Below are 20,668 nucleotides of genomic sequence, written 5' to 3' on the forward strand. Positions count from 1 at the left end.
TACACACAATGCCACCCTGAGGGTCCCCATTCAACCCTGTGCCTCTAGCCCTTGGTGGAGGCCACCTCCTGGACATTCGCTCCTCTGCTTTATCAAATCATTTATCCAGGTTGACATGAAAAAAAAAAAAAAAAAAACCCAAAAGAGAAAAAAAAAATTAAGGCATGAGATTTAGCTAGGATCGAATCATGGCAGTACTTGAATATTGAGCCAAAGCACGGGTTGCAAATTCTAACGTGTGGCAGGACAAGGCACGAACACCAGAATATGAGGACGGGCTGTTGGACAGTAAGAGTCAAGCTTGTTATATTTCCCTTAAGAATAACACTTGCGTGGGGGCATTGCCCTTTAATGCACTAGGATCTAAACAAAACCACCAGACAGAGCATGAGAGAGTCCGTGGGGTCCCCCGTGGTCTCCACATGGGGACCTGCCTCTCTGTGTAAACAGGAGGAAACCCCAGGAAGGTCTGAAGCTGGGCGCGCCATGATCAAGCAGTAGCGTCAAGGATGAGTCCGGGGCTGGCACCAGACCAGTAAACTGCCGGACCTGACCGGGAGGAGCCAGGGAGACCTGATCGAAGGCCATTGTGAGGAGTAATGAGGACCTAGACTACTCTAATGACTAGGGGAATTGTTTAAGATTTGAATAGAAAGAAATTGAAAGTGAAGAATCAAAAGGAATTCGTAACAAACTGGAGAGGGGCAGAATCAAAACAATTATATGGTCTTTTCACAGAGGACGGAGGAGGGCTTGAAGCAGGGGGAAGTCTCGTGCCTTTTGGACTAAAGCTCTTGTCCTAAGCCCTTCTATAGTTCGTCTATACTCTAAAGAACCAGCCAGTGTTGTAATCAGTAAGCACGCTAAGTTCCGGGTCCTACCACAACAGAAAGTGAAATCAAAAGTAAATTCCCCTTCATTCAAATCTGCACCAGCGTGGATTAAGGTAACTCCTCAACATTTCTCTTCCATTTTTCTTAAGACTCAGAACTTTTCAGTGAGGATTATTACTGGAACTTAAGGTATAAAACTGCTGTATTGAGGAAATCTTGTCCTGTTAAGTGAGGCTCCGGGGAAAGGGGGTGGGGGGAATCCGGCACTGCATCCTCCGCATGTGTGTGAGGTTAAGGTTGGGACTTGATTTAAGAATCCTTCAGCTTTACTGACTCACTCTCTCTTCCGGAGATCTCTTAGCTTTTCCCAAACATTTCCTGCAATTCTCGTCTTGGATCCCAGGACATTTTTTTCACTGAAGTGCTATTGAATATAAAGGAAAGTCCCCCAGACTAAGGGTCAAGGGCTGTATTTTCGTCCCAATTTTGCTTGAAATTTCCCTTGTGATTTTGGGAAAATCACTTCCCCTCAGTTTCTTTACCAGGACACCAAAGACATATTAGCTGGCTTTTCCAGTCCTTAGTCCTTTGATCTAAGGCTAAAGGCTATACGAATATAAGTAAATAGCAAGACCTTTCTCTCCAGTCTTACCGGTAAAATACAGCTTTCTTGGAGTGTGTCTGCTACAGGTGGGGACAGAAATAGTCCTTAATCTATGCCAGAGAATTCAAGTAATAGTAATCACAGTAATAGTTTAATATTTAACATTCATTATGTGCTTTGTATGTACTAATTATGGTGCTATGCCAAAATCTTCACATGAATTCTTTTTATTTTTTTAAGATTTTATTTATTTATTTGAGAGAGAGAGACCACAGAGGCAGAGGGGGGAGCAGACTCCCCACTGAGCAGAGAGCCCAATGCAGGGCTGGATCCCAGAACCCTGAGAGCATGACCCAAGCTGAAACCAAGATAGACGCTTAACAGGGTGAACCACCCAGGCACTCCTAGCCACCATTTAATGCTTATTTGAAAAAGATGGAAGTGTCATCATCTTTTCAATTAAAAAAATCTTCCCCAGCTTTATTGAGATATAACTGATATTATAACATTGTGTAAGTTTAAAGTGTGCAACACTCTGGGTTCCTGGGTGGCTTAGTTGGTTAAGCGTCTGTCTTTGGCTCAGGTCATGATCCCAAGGTCCTGGGATTGGAGCCCCGCATCAGGTTCTGCACTCATTGGGGAGTCTTCTTCTCTGTCTCTCTCTGTTGCTTGTCCTGCTTGTACTCTCTTTGTCTCTGACAAATAAATAAATTTTTAAAATCTTAAAAAAAAATAAAGTGTACAACACCTTGATTTGATACATTTTTATATTGCAAAATGATTACCACCGTGGCATTAGCTAACACCTCCATCCCATCTCATAATCACCACTTCTTTTTTGCAGTGAGAAAGTCACGGACCTACTTTTTTGCGAGGACAGTGAGAATCTAGTCAACATTCAAGTGCAAGATATAGTATGATTATCTGTAATCACCATGCTGTATATTAGATCGCTAGAACTTGTTAAACCTTCCAGTTGAAGTTTGTACCCATTTCCCCCACCGCACAACTCCTGGTAGCTGCCACTCCACTGTGTTTCTCTGAGTTCAGCTATTTTATATTCCCCACAAACCTGATACATAATATTTATTTGTCTTTCTCTGCATGACTTAGTTTACTTAGCATGATGTCCTCAAATTCCATCCATGCTGTGGCAGGATTGCTTTCTTTTTCATGGCCAAATAACATCTCATTGCAGGTATATATAGCACATCACTTTTATTTGTTCATCTATTGATGGCACCTCAAGTTGTTTCCTTATCTTGGCTTTGAAATGTTTTATTTTACCATTCTTGTTTGTTGTTGTTGTCCCTTTAACAATACATGCTTGTCTGCAGTAATATTACAAATTGGAGAATTAAAGTAACTGTTGGGATAATTAAGTCTGAAGAGCTTGCTAATGAAAAAAAAATGGAAAGGAGACTGTTCATGGACTGGGTTGGAGCTGGGAGGAGATAAGTAGAAGCAGGTGACTGGGTGGGAGTCAGAGTTGAATCACCTAAACTAACAATATTGTTTGTCCTCATTTTATATTTTGTGATTTTACCCTCCTAATAAGGATAAATCATCTTAGTTCTATTCAGAGGCAGTGAATTCAGTTTGATTTAATTGCACTTTCAAAGGTAGCCTAGGATGAAGAACACCAAAACAATTTTTAAGTATTCTCATTAAGAATATTATAAACTCAAATTTTATTTCTTTAGCTTTTGATATATTGGAAATATACGTTGACCAGCATCCTTTCCAACAACACCCATAGAATAAGGCCATTCAGGTAATTTTATTCATTGAGAGAGGTGAAGTTCAATGCCACTAATAATTAAAACTGGTATCCAAAGAATATAGAGTTTGTGACTCAAGACAAAATAGAGACCACCTGTGCAGCTAATTTTCAGGTGTCCAGGATACAGCCAGAATGGTATAGCCAAATATTAAAAACATTTAGCACTCAATGAATTTACATACCTGCCTGAAGTTCATTGCATAGGAATGCAGAGGGAATTCTACACATAAAATTTCAAGGCATACTCCTTTCATTTGGCCTCCACAGGATTTTTAGTAATAATGAAATGATAGCTCAATTTCTACTTCATTTTGTGGTTATTTGGCTTCTTTCTATGGAAGCAGGTTTTCTCCATTCCCACACTTTTTTTTAAAGAGTAATTTATTAATTGAACTCATTTTCTACATGCTATGAGTTTTTTTTTTTCCCTTCTAGGTCAAATCCGTTTATTGAAACGTATCGTTCAGATCCTGTGTGACATAACTGGAGCGAGTACAGTGCTACAGACAATTTAGAGACTTAGTCTGGATATTAATTTGTCTTCTAGAGAATAGATTTAGTATCAATTCTTCTGCAATGGCCAATCTGTGCAGAAAACTGATATTTAATATTTACATGGGATTTTACTGCTCAGCCATTATGGCCAAAATATGCATTTGTTCTCAATTTTCAACGTCATCTATTGATCCATTCAATAAGGACCCTGGGGCTTTCCCCGTAGCCACCAATGGAGAACCATTTCCTTGGAACGAGCTAAGGCTCCCCAGGGTGGTCATTCCTCTCCACTATGACCTTTTGGTCCATCCAAATCTTACCTCCCTGGACTTTGTTGGTTCTGAGAAGATTGAAGTCTCAGTCAGAGATGCCACACAATTCATCATCTTGCACAGCAAAGACCTTGAAATCATGAATGTCATCCTTCAGTCAGAGGAAGATTTGAGATACAGGAAACCAGGAAAAAGGCTGAATGTTTTGAGTTATCCTGCTCATCAACAAATTGCACTGTTGGTTCCAGAGGCACTAATGGCTGATTTGAGATACTCTGTGGCTATCGACTTCCAGGCCAACTTAGCCAATGGTTTTCAAGGGTTTTATAAAAGCACATACAGAACTCATGGTGGTAAAACAAGGTAGGACATCGCTCTAGCTGTTTAGTCTCTTATGATACTTTCCTTATGGGTTACAACTCTTTGCCAAGGAGCACATTTCAGCAGTCATTTTTGAAAAGCACCATAAACCATGGAAACTTGGAAGAAGCAGCAGCTCTGCTGTTTCTTAAGGAAATATCAGTGAAGATGAGAACACAGAATGCTAAGGCATAAAGAGCTAGAGGGAGAATGACTAGGAGGAGAGACCAGTATGTGACTGTGTTGAGACAGATATGTTGGTGTGCTAGGGGGAAGGATGGTCATGGCACAGAAAGCTGAAATAGGGAAGGCTTCTCAAAGGAGGTGAGTCTTGATCTGAGACCAGAAAGAACCACAAGTGAGGTTTGGTTTGAAAGAAAGGAAGTGAGAGTGTGTGTTCATTCCCCAAGAAATGGCATGACTCAAATCTAGAAGGCAGGATCAACTGTGTTTGCAGAATTGAGAAATATGGTCAATTTCATGAGCTCCCATTTATTGAGCACATGCCATGTGCCAGGCAATGTTCTAGGCATTGAATGTAGAGTGGTAAGATATGTAGGAAGAGACAACCAGAACAAGAAAGTAAATTAAATGGGCAAGGTAAATGATAAATGCTAAGAAGGAAATAAATTGAGGTGCTGTAATAGAAAGGAGGTGTAGCTGGGGATTGGAACTCATTGATCAAAGTGGTCAGAAGAGCCCTTGCGAAGGAGATACATTTAAATGGAGATAATATTTTGTTTTATTTTTTTCCAAAAAGGAGAAAATCATGAGGACATCTTCGGGTAGAGTATCTCCAGACAAAGGAACAGCAAGTGCAAAGGTTCTGAGGTTGGACTGGCTGACCAGCATGACTTAAGGACACTGAATAAAGGAGAGAAGTAGAGTAGAAAGGGGTCATATCAGGCAAAGACGTTGAGCCACTTGTAGGGGGTTTAGGCTTTTCCTCCAGTGCAGTGGGAATTCATCAGGAGATTATGACCTGATGTATGCTCCATAAAGCTCAAGTGTATGTTGCGAGTATGATACAGAGTATGATACGGTATCATACAGTAATTTTTAGGAGGTCATTGCAGTGGTGTGGGCAAGAAATGAGGGTGTCCTGGGCCAAGCTAGTGGCAGTGCTTATGGAGAGAAGTGATTGAATTTGCCATTTGTTTTGGAGAGTAAAACAGACAGAATTTTCTGACAGTTACATGAAATCAGAAAAAAAGAGGCATCAGTGATCCATGGGGTGGCTGCTTTGGTTGTCCAGAGCCAGGGTCCATCTGGGACGGTTTCGGTGCTTTCCCACCTTTGATCAGTGACACTCCACTGTCAGTTAGAGAAACCCAAATACAGTGGTTTAACCACATAGGGGCCCACTATTTTCTCATGCAGCAAGACTTCCAGAAACAGGACAGGACAGGTTTGCTACAGCACTCTCCAGTGCTATCCAGGACCCAGGCTGCTTCTATCTTTCTGCTTAGCACCCTTGGCATATGGCTTTCCTCCTAATACAAAATGATTTCCGCACCTCTAGGCATTAAGTCCACATTGTGGCAGGAAGAAAGGGGAAGTTGGGGGGAGAGAAAAAGGCAAAAAGAAACATTCCAGCTGAGTATTTTTACAAAGTTTTCCCACCCAAAGACTTCAATCAGGACAGAATGAGTTTTATTGCCCCAAAAAGTAGTAAGGGACTCTGAAGAGGTGATTTTTTAAAAATTGGACACATTTTCTTCTTGAGTAAAATCAGGATTCCACTGGAATTGAAGAAGAGGAATGAATAGGGGACTTTAGCAATGTCTGCTACATGTCTCTTCTTTCCCATCTTCTGTGCTCACTATCCTCTGAGGACTCATATGTTCCTCCCCACCCCCACAGTCCTCAGTGGTCCACATAGGAGAGCCCTTCCTCAAGCCCATGTCTTTGCTCCTTGCTTTGGGACACTTTCCTCACTGCAGCCTCAGTTGTTATGGGTCTTGTTTTCAGCCAGCATAGTACTGGATATGGGAATTTATCAACTTCTCACTAAGGCAACATGTGACCAGTAATGACTTTTTTCATTTTTTCAAGTGACAAGGACTCCACCACAAGGACAAACTTTTTAAGAGTATCGTTTTGGAAGATGTTGGAAACTGGAGTGGGAGATTATTTATTTATTTTTTTTTAAGTAGAGCCGGAGGACTTTTCAACATGTCTCCCATAACTAACTTCAGGCTATTTCTGACTCTTCTTATGATTAATTAGTTCTCTTCATCCTCAGTCACATAGTAGATCTAACATATAAGATGATTTGCAGCACAGTGTCAATAGACTCATGGATCTCTCTCTCTCTCTCTCTCTCTCACACACACACACACACACACACACACACACACAACTTAACTTCAAATATAATCTGGTCAACAATAGTTCTTTGAGAAGTAAAGAAGTCACTACTTTACATGCAGAGCTAAGATTAATTGTGCGAGTACCAGAAAAAAAAATATTAAACTCTATTCTTTCCCACTGTAGACTTATCATAAACAAAATTTCACATTTGTGAAAATTATTCCAGGCATATGGAATTCCTTTATACTTGTAGTAGCTGCTACCAAATAAAGCCTGAAGTTCCAAGCAAATCAAATTGTTTCGATCCCTAGCCCCATTTTCCAATCTATATTATAGAAACAAACTAAATTGAGGCACAATTATCCTGGCAACCTCTCTTCCCCCAGCCCTTCTCATCCTTTATCTGACCCTAGAGATGTTTTATTCTCCCTCTTTCTCCAATAAAAGTCTGCATTCCAGCTCTGTTTCTTTCTTTCTTTTTTTTTTAAGATTTATTTATTTATTTATTTGACAGACAGAAATTACAAGTAGGCAGAGAGGCAGGCGAGAGAGAGAGGAGGAAGCAGACTCCCCGCTGAGCAGAGAGCCCGATGCGGGGGCTGGATCCCAGGACCCTGGGATCATGACCTGATCCGAAGGCAGAGGCTTTAATCCACTGAGCCACCCAGGTGCCCCTCCAGCTCTGTTTCTTAATTGAAGCTGTAAGTCCAAAGAATAAATCTGTAATTAGACAATTTCAGACATTATCCAGGTGATAGGGTATAGAGATTTGTCAGAATATCTACCTACCTATTATAGTCTGAGGACTAGAGCTACTTTGTCAGCAAACAGAGAAAGCTAGAAGTTCCTGGGAGTTAGTCTCCCTATGGGGTACAAAATATAAAATCCCAGCTCCTTGCCTCTAGTCGGGGAAATCTTAAAGAAGTAGTTTCCATTCCAGAGCTCCCCAGAGATCAGACTGACGCCGGATCCAGCCTGGCTTTTTCTTCTATCCTATCCTGCTTCCTTCACTCCTTACCTACCTCCTTAACATCTATCTCTTGGAGGCATATTTTTAATGAAGCAGGGTCTGCTTTCTGAGAACACAACCTAAGGCATCACTCACATTTCCAAGTACTCAAATCTCCAACTGAAGCCCCATCCTTAGAGATGGTATTTTACTACTCATATCCTAGTCAGTTTCGGCATCAAGTTGACTGGACATGACTATCTCATTTAGTAGCTAAGGAACTGATATGCTTATTTGAATTTTCTGAGTCTCAGATCTTTGCCTACCATGAGTGTGAAGGAATTCATATAAGCAGAACACCCAGCACTGTTTATAATTCACGACTGGCAGCTAGTAACAGAATTTACCCCTGTTTTATTTAAAAAGACAGCCTAGATTCACTAAGATTATAGTTTGAGAAGTCAAATATATCACCTCTAGGTTTGACATGCTGTGTTCTGAAGGTATAGTTCATTTCTTTTCTTGTTTTCACTTGTAAAATTCTGGCCGGTGGTTTCTTCATTTCAGAATAATTGCAGTAACCGATTTTGAGCCAACTGAAGCCCGGATGGCTTTCCCTTGCTTTGATGAACCATCATTTAAAGCCAACTTTTCCATCAAGATAAGAAGAGAAAGTGGACATGTTGCACTCTCCAACATGCCAAAGGTATTGTCACTTGCAGAAACTTTGGGGGAATCATTCTCAAGTTGAGCCTCGGTCTTTGTTGTATTTTTTTTTTAATATTTTTTTGTTTTCAAGATTGAAGCCATTAATTTGTTTTCTCCATCTACATATTATATAATAACCCCAATCCTACTAGATTTTAACATCATTCTGTGTGGGGCATTGTTATACCAGAAGTTAAAAAAAAAAAGTGATTTATATTTGATTCGTATTCATATGGAAACAATGTTCTTTTTCAATCTGTGTTACTTGGCCAATGATGAAATTCAGAGCCACCCAGAGCAGTGCTTCTCAAACTTTAATGTTGAGATGAATCATCTGAGGATCTTGTTAAAATTTAGATTCTGATTCGGCTTGGCATGGTGAGGCTCAAAGTTCTGCCTTTTTAATGATCTCCCAGGTGATACCACTGCTGCTGGTCCAGACCTCACATTTAGAGTGGGAAGGATCTAGAGAACCCTGCCTGGGCTCCTCCCTGGAAATTCTGCTCTAGTGGTCTCTGATGAAACTTAGAAATCCCCCCCCTTTTTTTTTAATTCCATGGGTAATTCTTAAAATTATCTATGAAAATCATCTATGGTAGTTATACACTTTTTTTTTTTTAACTGAAAGAGACATTTGAACCCTTTATTTGCCCCCCAAATTCGGAGACTCTGAAAGATACGGCTGACTGCGGGCCTCATTTGATATTTCCTGGCTAATGATGTGCTTGCCGTTTGTGATGTTTGACAAAATATAAAATAGTTCACAATTGCTGCTTGGAAAGTGAGACAAAAATAGAGGCTCTTCTGATCGTGCTTCGGCAAAAATGAGCAGCCCAGGAGGCAGCTGGGCCATCATAAGCCAGCAAGGGGCCCTACCCCAGTTTTCTCTCTGCCCTCCACAGTGATCAGCCTCTATGCCTGAAGGGGAGAAATGAGTTGATAACACAAGACACTGAACTTCCCTAGATTTCTGTTTCATGCTGGTTAAAAATGTATTTGCTCTGATAGACTGGCAAAACAGATCAAGAGGAAAAGTGACAATACTCCATGTGACACATATCCTAGTTTTTCCTGATCATCCAGACAGCAATTTAATTAGCCTACTCATTTCCGGGTAAAAATGATCGTGTACTTGAACTCCAAGTCTGCTTTCTAACTGTATGTTATTTAAGGGCAGTTCAGTCTCTTTCCCAGCAGCTTTTTATTAATGTCATTTTTCACATGAGTAATCATGGAAGGTAAAGTAAAAATATAATTATTTTCAAGCCTTTTCATCAAAATATGATGCAAACATAATTGCCATTTCATTATATTAGAACTTAAATTTTTTTTTTATCTTTAGAAACCTCCAGCAACTTCTCCTATTTAAGACAAATAAGTGCATGTTTCAAAAATATTTTATATGATCCTTGAATATTTGCATTGTCTCAATTGATTTGTCCAGTTGCCTGGATCATGACTTTTCCAACAAATACTGGCTTCACTTTCTGCTTCTCACTGACATGCCCAACCCAAGTTTTTGTGGTTGGCCAAAAAGGACAACTGAAGTCATGCTACGGTCTTACACTCTGGACAATCATTGCAGCAGTTAATCTGGTTTATGGATTAGTGAGAAGAAGCAACGCACACTGAGCTCTCAAACTGCTTAGTTGAGAATACAAGATTTAAGGGAATTGAGGTAGCCATCCATGTACTAGTGGGGGCAGCATATCATTAGAGGGTTTCTTTGTCCCCTTCTTTCCTTAAAGGAACACACACCTGCTGATGATACTTGCTGTGTAAGGAAAGTCTGGCCAACAGTGAGAAATAGCTAAATCTTTGTCTAGTAACAAATGTTCTGTACTTGGAGATTACATCATCATCCTGCAAGAACGTACACGAACACCCCATGCACTTCCATTTAAGGCAATGTTAATCTACATGGTTCACTCCAGGTTCCAGAACAAAACTCAGTCTCCATGGGCTATATCTTCATCTGGGGAAAGAAATCAGAGGGAACGCCCATCTATCTCCTAACCACTCCTGCCACCAGTGTCTCCTGTCAGAGACTCTCGTCTCCCCAGTGTCCCACAACCTTCCTCCTTCTCCCCTCCTGCTTCTAACACACTTGACTAAATGGTTTTTTACTGAGTTTGGTCATAAGACTGCAGTCATAACGCCCTCTCCCCTGCCTCTCCCATAATCCTCGTGTCTGGTAGAAGTATGTGCTCATAGAATTCTCATTGAATCAGATCCCAAAAAAAGAGACTGTTGTTCTACAAAGTTAACTTGCAGGAGGTACACATATCGCAGTCCTATATATAGTGCTACCTTTTGTAAAGTATTTGGTCAATGTCTGTTGCTTTCTTAAAACTCAGGACCTCATTTTTTAAATGGAATTCTGTAGACTCGAATGCTAGTAGAATTAAATAACATAAACATTTGTCACTTAAGTAGGCTAGGCAGTTTCTGGTAATACTTCAAGGCATCTTCTCTTGCCAAAGCAAACTGCAGTCTTATCCAAATAGCTAAAACAGGCTTGACAAGCCCTGGTTAGTGCTGTCGCAAGCCTGATCCCTTGAAAGGGATGCTGGGAGGGGAAAGCTAGTCTAAGAGCAGTTACCAATTTAAAGAAAGTGGTATTTTCAGATTATTGGATCTATATCCGTTCAGTATTTTGGGGCATTGCACCATGGTGGAGACCATCTCTGGGACAACCTATCCTGAACAATTAAAGATAGAGATTGGTAATTACTCAGTGAACTTGATAGATGTGGCTGGCCCGTCTGTAGGCTTAAAACTTCTTACTTCTTCCGCAGATAGGCAGAAGCTTAAATTACTAATGACCTCCTTGGCCTGCCTGCTTTCATTGCTGAATCAATGAAGCAAAGATAAAATAAGACTATGACTCAAGCTGTCACACAGCGAGTGAAGGAATGAGCAATGTCTTTGGAGTCACACGGTCACATCCACATCTTGGTCTTCCTGTGGAACTAGCCATGTGATCTTGGGCAATTCAGTTAACATTTCTGAGACTCTGCTTCCTCACCTGTGAAATAGCACCTACCTCACACATAAATAAGAGGACTAAAAGATAATGAAAAGTATCTCACACAATTTTGCATCCCATTTTCTTCTGCAACAGAGATTTATTATATAACAAACGAAGGGAAAGGAGACATTCTTTGATATTTTTGATTAGAAGTGCAGAACTTTGATTTATGCCAGTGTTGGAGATTACTACATTTCAACAAAGTAGAAACCCCTAAAATGTTTTTATGCTTTCAAGCAACAAAATAAGATTTGGCATCATTTTGGGTCCCAAAAGTGGTACATGATGTCTTAGAGGAAGTCCGGGGATAAGAGAAAAATGGGGAGTAGAGGTCATAGAATGTGATGGGCCATTGATCTTCAAGTCCTCCAAAGTGGTGGGATCTTCTTCTAATTCACCGGCTTAAGTCATAGGTACTGTTGTAAAATACTCCAATTTTCAAATTTCAAATTTTTTTCCCTTCCTGTAGGTGAAGACAATTGAACTTGAAGAAGGCCTCTTAGAAGATCACTTTGAAACTACTGTAAAAATGAGTACATACCTTGTAGCCTACATAGTTTGTGATTTCAACTCTGTGAGTGGCACCACCTCCTCAGGGGTCAAGGTGAGACTGAGTTCTAATTTTATACACAGTCCTGAGAGCAAAGAGCTTTTGTTTTCTTATGCTTTTTATCATGCTTATTTCACAAAATAGGCAAAAAATAAAATAAATTACTCATAAATCCCATCATCAAGATAGAATTACTGATAATATTACTGTAACTTTTCTAAATATTTTCCATATGTATGTCAGTGTATGAGAGTATATACAATAATTGTGTATACTCATTTTTTTTACAAAATAATATTTAAGATTATTTAACTCTACTTTCACCATGATAATAGTCATATGGGAGGTCATGGCACGTAACCTCAGGAGGGCGGGTTCCGGTCAGCTTCCTCGGTTTCACATCCCAGCTCTGCAATTCTCTAGCTGGGTGACTTGGAGCAAGTTACTTAATTTCCACGTATTTCCATCTTTTCGTAAGGTTGTTGAGAGGATTCAATTAGATTTCATATGTACGCATTTAGCACTGTGCCTGATAAGCCATCAAAAGATGGTAACTATTAATATAGCCTTCGTATAAAAGTTCTGAGGGACTTTAGGTAATTCAGAGCGTGAAAGCACACCATAAAATGAAAGTAGCACCATACTTGAAACCCAATAAAAGTGGAATGTAATTTAATTTTTTCCACTCGGTGGTTATTTACTTGAGGGGGAGTAAAGAAACATATTTGGGGATTTTTGAGTTTAAAGTCTACTAGATGGAAAAGTGGATCTGATAAGTTCTTGAAGGCTTTTCCAACTCAAATACCTATGTTTTATTTGACTTGTGCTGGTAGACACAATTCTGGAAAGCTAGCACTCAAGTGCTAGAATGCATGATAGTGATGAGCTCAAGTGGGCTCTCATGATATGGTGAGTTCATATAGCTTGAAATTTACAGATTAGCACCTAGGGAATGGAATATGATAGAAGACACAAGATTGCTTATAATTTTTAAGACTGACTTTTGCTGTAATACTTTATGGAACGTCTTATCCCTGTCAAAAACATGCTAATTCTATTACAATAATTTCATGAAAAATTCAGTCTACCTTTCTTTGAGTGAGGATTGTTAGGAATGGGATTGTGCCAAGGATTTGTGACATTCAAAGACCACTTCTTCTGATCAACATTTCCAGGTGTCCGTCTATGCATCCCCAGAAAAATGGAGTCAAACCCATTATGCTTTGGAAGCATCATTAAAGCTACTTGATTTTTATGAAAACTACTTTGATATCAATTATCCACTCCCCAAACTGGGTAGGTTCAAAAATTCTGTGTCATTGTATTTATTTTTCTTATAGACCTTGCTTTGATTTCCTTTTTTGTCTTTATATGTGATGTAAATGAGTACTGAAGAGGTTCAGTTAGCCCAGGAAGCAATAATTTGTACCTCAGAGATGGTTCTTGAGTGTAGAAAAGTATTTATGAGAAGTCTGAGTAGTGTGGATCATTTATTCTTTTATCTGGTTCATATTAAAATAGCTGTATCACATGTTAGGTTTAATTGGATGAATTTTCCGGAACATATAACTTTTTTCTATGCCGTGTTTGTACAAGACCAGCAGTCTTTTATAAAATTTGCCAAAGATTTATGTAAATAGCTAGAAATTGTCCCTCTATCTGTTTATAGTGCATTTGAAGTTGAAAGATAAGAATGTGGCACAGAGGGGCGCCTGGGTGGCTCAGTGGGTTAAGCCTCTGCCTCAGCTCAGGTCATGATCCCAGGGTCCTGGGATCGAGCCCCGCATCGGGCTCTCTGCTAAGCAGGGAGTCTGCATCCCTTCCTCTCTCTCTCTCTCTCTCTGCCTGCCTCTCTGCCTACTTGTTATCTCTTTCTGTGTCAAATAAATAAAATCTTTAAAAAAAAAAGAATGTGGCACAGATTTAAAAATAAAAGAAGACTTGGAGGAAGTAGATAATTTGAATGTGGTAGTAACAGATTTTTACATAGGAAGATACAAATAGTCTATCCTGGTTTTGATTTTCTATCTTAAGAAAAACACATTAAACCATAACTTTGGTTTCATAACATATGTAGGTTGGTTTTCAGAATTTCTGACAGTGACAAACATTTTTTTCCCTTGAGAAAATTAAGTCATACTCCTTATCATGTCTTTGTTTCTCTTTACCCTCCAAATCTGTGCCGTTTTTCCTTAGAGAAGGTAAAAGGACCATCAAAAGACTTTTCCAGGGGCTTATTCTTATTGTTCTTGAGTCTCAGTGCTTTATTATAGTGCAGGTTCTATCTATTTTTTAGTATAGATATACTAAATTTACCCATAATCCATTCTTGTCTCTATGTCAAAAGCCAAGGAAAGATCCAATAACAACCATCAACAACCTTACCTTGTTCTTGAACAATGCAACCTTGAAGATCATATGAAATGTACCTTTTTTTTTTTTTAAGATTTTACTCACTTATTTGAGAGAAAGAGAGAGAGACAGCACATGCACAGGAGTCCAAGCAGGGAGAGGCAGAGGGAAAGAGGAAGGGAGAAGCAGACTCTCTAATGAACAAGGAGCCCCATGCAATGCGGGGCTCCGTCCTAGGACCCTAGGATCATGACCTGAGCTGAAGGTGGATGCTTAACCCACTGAGCCACCCAGGCACCCCTATGAAATGTATTTTTAAAATAACCAAAAAGAAGGATGCAGTTTAGGAAAAATTAAACCAGATACAAGTATCTCTAATGATTATTGGAGATAATCCAGCAGTATAAAATCATCAGTGCAATTTACAAAAAAAAATTCATCCCACATTTGAAGTTCTAATGAATATGAATCTTTATTAGTGCTAATTTACTTTAGATTGTCTTATAAGTATTTGTTTTTATCCACTAGAATTAACCAGTATTAATTCCAGACAATGTAATCGCAAGGCAAGTGACTTGGTTCATTTCAACTTAAAAAAATTACCTTCCTTTTTAGTCAAACCGTATTTCTTCCAAAATGGTCTAGCAGAATAAAGAGTAAAAATTCCAAGATTAAATATTAGTCAGAAATTTTCTCACCTACATGACATCAATGGCAATGGGTACACACACACACACACACACACACACAAACACACACACACAGATAGAATATAAATTAATATACATTATACCTGAGTTGCTTAAAGATGACTAAATTTCACTTTTTCCCTCAAGACTTTGTCAAGAGGTAGAGAAAATATCAATGTTGAAAAGGAAATTGAGGTCAAAAATAATTGATACCTACAGCTTTTTTCCTCTACTGCCTTAGAAAGGACACTTGCTCATAATTGAGACCACACATTCTTGAAAAAGTAATTGAAATATTGACAATAGAGATTGCTCCTAAAAGATGTTTTCCTAAAATTAAAATCCCATATTATTCTTTTTTTTACAGAAATGAGTTCATTAGGTTTTGATGAACCTCAAACATACTAAAAATTATTCGATACCTTTCAAAGTTTTTGAGTAGTATTAATATAAAATACAATATGAGTATTTCTAAAAAAATCATTTTCTTTTTTGTTTTTAAGATTTTATTTATTTGACAGACAGAGATAATAAGTAGGCAGAGAGGCAGAGCAGAGAGAGAGGAGGAAGCAGGCTCCCCGCTGAGCAGAGAGCCCAATGCGGGGCTCGATCCCAGGACCCTGAGATCATGACCCGAGCCGAAGGCAGAGGTTTTAACCGACTGAGCCACCCAGGCGCCCCTTAAAAAATCATTTTCTTAGCACTAATGCACCCAAGGTATTTGCCAAGTTTAGCACGCTTTGAAACAAGTGGGTAAATGTCAACAGGTTACTTCAGCTACAACCAAAATTGTATTGATAGAATTAATGCTGCTTAATAATGGGTATCAATTATTTTCAGTGCATCTGCAAGACCCCAGGTCAATGTTGCAATAGTCTTTACGTTTTCGGAAAGTCTGCTTATACATGAAAGTATCACAGTGTATTTGAGGGGGAAGCAAATCCCATTTCTGATGCAGAAGCCATAATGATCAAATATGTTTGTTCTTATTTCTTAGATCTAATTGCCATTCCTGACTTTGAGTCTGGAGCCATGGAAAATTGGGGCCTCATCACATATAAAGAGACGTCACTGCTCTTTGATACTAACACTTCTTCTGCTTCTGATCAACTATGGGTCACCAAAGTCATAGCCCATGAACTAGCCCACCAGGTACCTAACACTCATGACATTCTCTTAGCATCAGTCCAAAAGGCATTGTACAGGACACCAGCGGGCTTCCTGAAACAACATAAACATATATCATTTTACCCTTAGAGGGGAACTTGGAGACTATCGAACCAAACACAATATGTCCAGTAGCAGAGATCTCAATCTCTAGACTGTGACACTCACACAGGTGTGTTATCACAAGAGAAATGGTCACTGTATCCTTTAAAACTCTTCAAGGCAAAGCCTTCCTATGTATTTTAGTAGAGAAGTTATGGATTATGGAGATACATAGGAGGCAGAATTGGAAACCCTACAAGGAGAGGTTTCTATTAAAAATAGTTTTCCTTATATCCCCTAATCCAGGGCAAAATCAATCTCCCTTCAGTTGGAAGATGTCACTATATGGCCATAGCGAGGACTTCAAGTCCAAGTACTCATGTGTGGCTGACCCTAGACACAGTACCTAACTCCAAACTTCAGTGTGTTCATCTATAAAATTAAATTAATAGTAGTTCCTGCTTCTTGAAACTGCTGTGAAGAATTGCAGATAAATGCCTGTGCCTGTCACACTCAATAAGTGTGGGTTATTAGTGACAGCAGCAATGATCTCTGCTTCTGTGCCCATTTCTTGCAGGCTAAGATTTCCAAGGCCCATCTATCAACACTGTATTAGATGCAAATTTGGAACCATAAAACTAACTCTATAGATATCAAAGACTATTTCTGCTCTCTTTCATTTCTGAAAATTCCTAGTAACACAGTGAATTATTAAGGGCCCCAGAAATTCTCTTTCACCATGCAGACAACGATCATGTTATTGTATTTATTAGAAGCTAGTAACATCTTGTTTTTAACTTTTAACTTTATCCTTTATCATTATTATAATAATGAGTTGGATTTTATTTAAGCAGTGAACTAAGTACCCAATTACACAAGAACCATGCTCAGCACTGTAATCGAAGCACATATGTGTGGCTTCCTCTGGTTTAGAATCTCCCCACTGGCCCATCTTAGGGCTTTTGATTATTAGTCACTGGTCGCCCTAAAGCATTTGACTGGATCTGGGGATTTCTAATCTTTCTACTGAATGTTCCTAGGGAAATGGTTGGAGAACTCTACCTCTGAGGCTGCTCTGGCCTTCACTTTCACAGCTTCTCTTTCACGGAGATGCAAAATCCAAGGCTGAAGCGGCAGGCGGCAGTGGAATTTTTGTCTTGATTCTTTTGTCTCCCCCATTGATCTCCCTATGACTGTTCACTCCGACAAAGACTCCTGGTGCCAACTGAGTGGGCCTGGGGTCCATAGCATGGCATACCAGGGGCCCAAGATGAAGCCCTTCTCCACCTCTCCAGCCTTATCTCTTACCCACACTGTAAGCTTTGGCCATCCTAGACTATTTTCCATTTCCTAATGTGCCAGGTTGTGTCGCTTCTCTATGCTTTTGCTCTTGCTACTTCATCTGCCTAGAGCACACACTATTCCCAACAAACCTGTGACCCCTTGTAAGAGGCAGGAAATGAATAATTTCCTAACTAACTTACACACTCTCCCCAAAAGAACTTATTTTTAACTCCTGGAATCCTCTCTACCCTTCGTACAGGCATTGATCATAGCACCATACCGCTTTACTGCATTTATCTATCGGTTGCCCTCCATCATTTGTATTGGGGCAGAGGCTGTATTGTATACAGCTTTCTATTTCTAACATAGGGCACGTTGCCAGTAACGTAGTGGGTTCTCAAAAGATATTTATTGGGACGCCTGGGTGGCTCAGTTGGTTAAGCAGCTGCCTTCGGCTCAGGTCATGATCCCAGCGTCCTGGGATCGAGTCCCACATCGGGCTCCTTGCTCATCAGGGAGCCTGCTTCTCCCTCTGCCTCTGCCTGCCATTCTGTCTGCCTGTGCTTGCTCTCTCTCCCTCTCTCTCTCTGACAAATAAATAAATAAAATCTTTAAAAAAAAAAAAAAAAAGATATTTATTGAATGAATGAATAAACCACTCTTACTAACTGGTCAATTATCAAAAATAGCTCAAGTTGGGTTTTTCATATTCATCACTTCTCCAATTAAGGAAACACCTCCCATCCATTTTCACAGATGCTCTCAGGAAGATTGGTGCCCACTTGCAAAATGATATGAGGGTTGTCAGAAAAGAAATAGAGCTTAAACAGTTTCTGGAAGCTACATATCTAGCTATAACTATACGAAGTCTTTTCTGAATCTTAGAATCTTTTTTTTTTTTAAGATTTTATTTATCCATTTTTAAAAAAGATTATTTATTTATTTATTTATTTGACACAGAGAGATCATAAGTAGGCAGAGAGGCAGGTGGAGAGAAAGAAGGGGAAGCAGGCTCCCCGCTGAACAGAGAGCCCGATGTGGGGCTTGATCCCAGCACCCTGGGATCATGACCTGAGCTGAAGGCAAATGCCTAAACAACTGAGCTACCCAGGTGTCCCTGAATCTTAGAATCTTTTTGTTTAATTTCCCAACTCTCTGGAGATTGCAATCCTGAAACAGATAAACTAGATGGATTGTCCTAGGCACATAGGTTAAATAAAATACAAAAGTATGTGAAAAAGTAGTAATACTTAAAGCCAGTGTTACAGATCAAATATAGGTCAAGGGTAAATTGCTGTTTAGCTTTCCTTGTGGCATCCTGTTAATTTTATTTTTATATATTTAAAATCTCAAAACTTTATTCACTTTAGCTTTAGTGTCCAGGTTAATCCCTGGAAGAAGTCAGAGAAAAAGTGAACAACTAAATTCCCTCATCAGTAATACCATGTAGCAATCCAAGAGTCCTAAACGATTTTGTAAGAATTCGAAATATTTGCTACTTAAATATAAAGCAAATATTTGCTACTTAATATAAAGAAGTGACTTCACCAAAGATATTTTGGCTTAGATCTCTCCTAAGACCATCACCATAAATCAAGGATGAGGTAAGATTGTATATCTTTTTCTCAATAAAATCTAATAGCTAAGAAATGTTGGGAGGATAAAATGGAAGTTGGAGAGTTGGAGACAATAAGGACACAAAGAAAAGTAAACAAGAAACAAAAATGTGGTGATGAGAAGAGAAGGCAAAGCAGTCAGTAGAAGGAAGTTGTACAGAGAGAAAAGGGCGGCAGAGAAAAGGCCTTAACCACTGAAAGAAGGATGTCAGCATCCATTATATTTTTTTCCTAGTTAATAATTTTTTATATTAGTTTAATTTCTTTTTTTAAGATTTACTTATTTATTTAAGAGGGAGAGAGAGAGAGAGAGAGAGAGAGAGAGCATGTGCATGAGCCTGGGGGAGGGGTAAAGGGAGAGGCAGAGGGAAAATCTCAGACTCCTCACTGAGAACGGGGGAGGGGGTAATTCAGGGCTCCATCTCACAACTCTGATATCTTGACCTGAGCTGCAGTCAGGAGTCCCATGCTCAACCAGCTGACCCACCCAGGAACCCCAATATTTGTTTAACTTCTAGTAACACTGAGTCTCTGCTTCCTAGTGGTTTGGCAACCTGGTTACAATGGAATGGTGGAATGATATTTGGCTCAATGAAGGTTTTGCAACATACATGGAACTCGTCTCTGTTAATGCCACATATCCAGAGCTACAATCTGTAAGTTTATAATTTTGTATGTCATACCACATATACAATTCAGCCCATAACATAAATCTCTCACCCAGAAATCTATGGACAGAGAGCTCAAATAGCACAAATATACAGCTGTGATGTGAGGTGAGAGGAAAGAAAGTCACTGGCCATGAACAATGGTGTAGGATGAGATGGGGCTCGTGGTTAAAGATCCTCTGGAGAGTTCTTGGCACGTAACCTGAAAATTAAGCATAGTTGGGGCACACTCTTCTAGAATTTTCAAAAGGCCTGCCTATTCACTTCCCTAAAATATATGAAAAGATTTTTTTCAAACATGTCTTTTTCTTTACACATAAAGAGTCTGAACACTCATATCAAGGTGGTTTGTAATGTTTACTTAGCTTTTTGGGTAGGCATTTGGTCCAGTATGGTACAGATAGTCATGGATTCAGAGTCAGTGTCTTCTTCTTCTTTTTTTAAAAAGATTTTATTTATTTATTTGACTGACAGAGATCACAAGTAGGCAGGGAGGCAGGTGGGTGGGGTGGGAGGAAGCAGGCTCCCCCATGAGCAGGGAGCCCGATGCGGGGCTCGATCCCAGGACCCTGGGATCATGACCTGAGCCGAGAGCAGAGGCTTAACCCACTGAGCCACCCAGGAGCCCCAAGTCAGTGTCTTTTTATTTGCTATGTGTTGAATCCATGGTGGAGTCCCAAAGCTTCATATATTCTCACTTGCAAAGAGCACATAATGCATCTACTCTACAGGGTGTTGAAAGGATCACAGATAAGGTCCTGGCCTGGGGGACCATAGCAAGTGTTCACCAAATGGGAACCATTTTATTTCTGTATCCAAGGGCCTAGTATGTGGTACACATTCAAACAATGTCTGAAGGAATGTTGGATTTATGCCTTTATGAAGTAGAGAGTTGGTGGCAGGGGACTATATAAGGGGAAAGAAACTTACAATCAATTTTAAGAAATGACTA

General features: G+C 39.6%; 1 protein-coding gene across 2 annotated transcripts in view; it reads left to right on the forward strand.

Moving 5' to 3' along the window:
* Nucleotides 1-886: 886 nt before the first annotated feature.
* LOC111148370 (endoplasmic reticulum aminopeptidase 2) overlaps nt 887-20,668 on the forward strand; it is a 38,754-nt gene continuing 18,972 nt past the window's right edge. Inside the window, exons 1-7 of one of the 2 annotated variants that reach the window (XM_022504870.1) lie at nt 887-946; nt 3,656-4,350; nt 8,177-8,315; nt 11,818-11,952; nt 13,074-13,194; nt 15,937-16,091; nt 19,591-19,704. In XM_022504870.1, coding sequence (XP_022360578.1) covers nt 3,797-4,350; nt 8,177-8,315; nt 11,818-11,952; nt 13,074-13,194; nt 15,937-16,091; nt 19,591-19,704 — 1,218 coding nt within the window. In that variant the 5' untranslated portion in view covers nt 887-946; nt 3,656-3,796. Of the gene's footprint in view, nt 947-3,655; nt 4,351-8,176; nt 8,316-11,817; nt 11,953-13,073; nt 13,195-15,936; nt 16,092-19,590; nt 19,705-20,668 lie in introns of those variants that run through there. The other variant, XM_022504871.1, reaches the window with a different exon arrangement.

This window comes from Enhydra lutris, unplaced genomic scaffold (genome assembly GCF_002288905.1).
Source record: "Enhydra lutris kenyoni isolate GAN:26980312 unplaced genomic scaffold, ASM228890v2 scaffoldscaffold19, whole genome shotgun sequence".
NCBI lineage: Eukaryota > Metazoa > Chordata > Mammalia > Carnivora > Mustelidae > Enhydra > Enhydra lutris.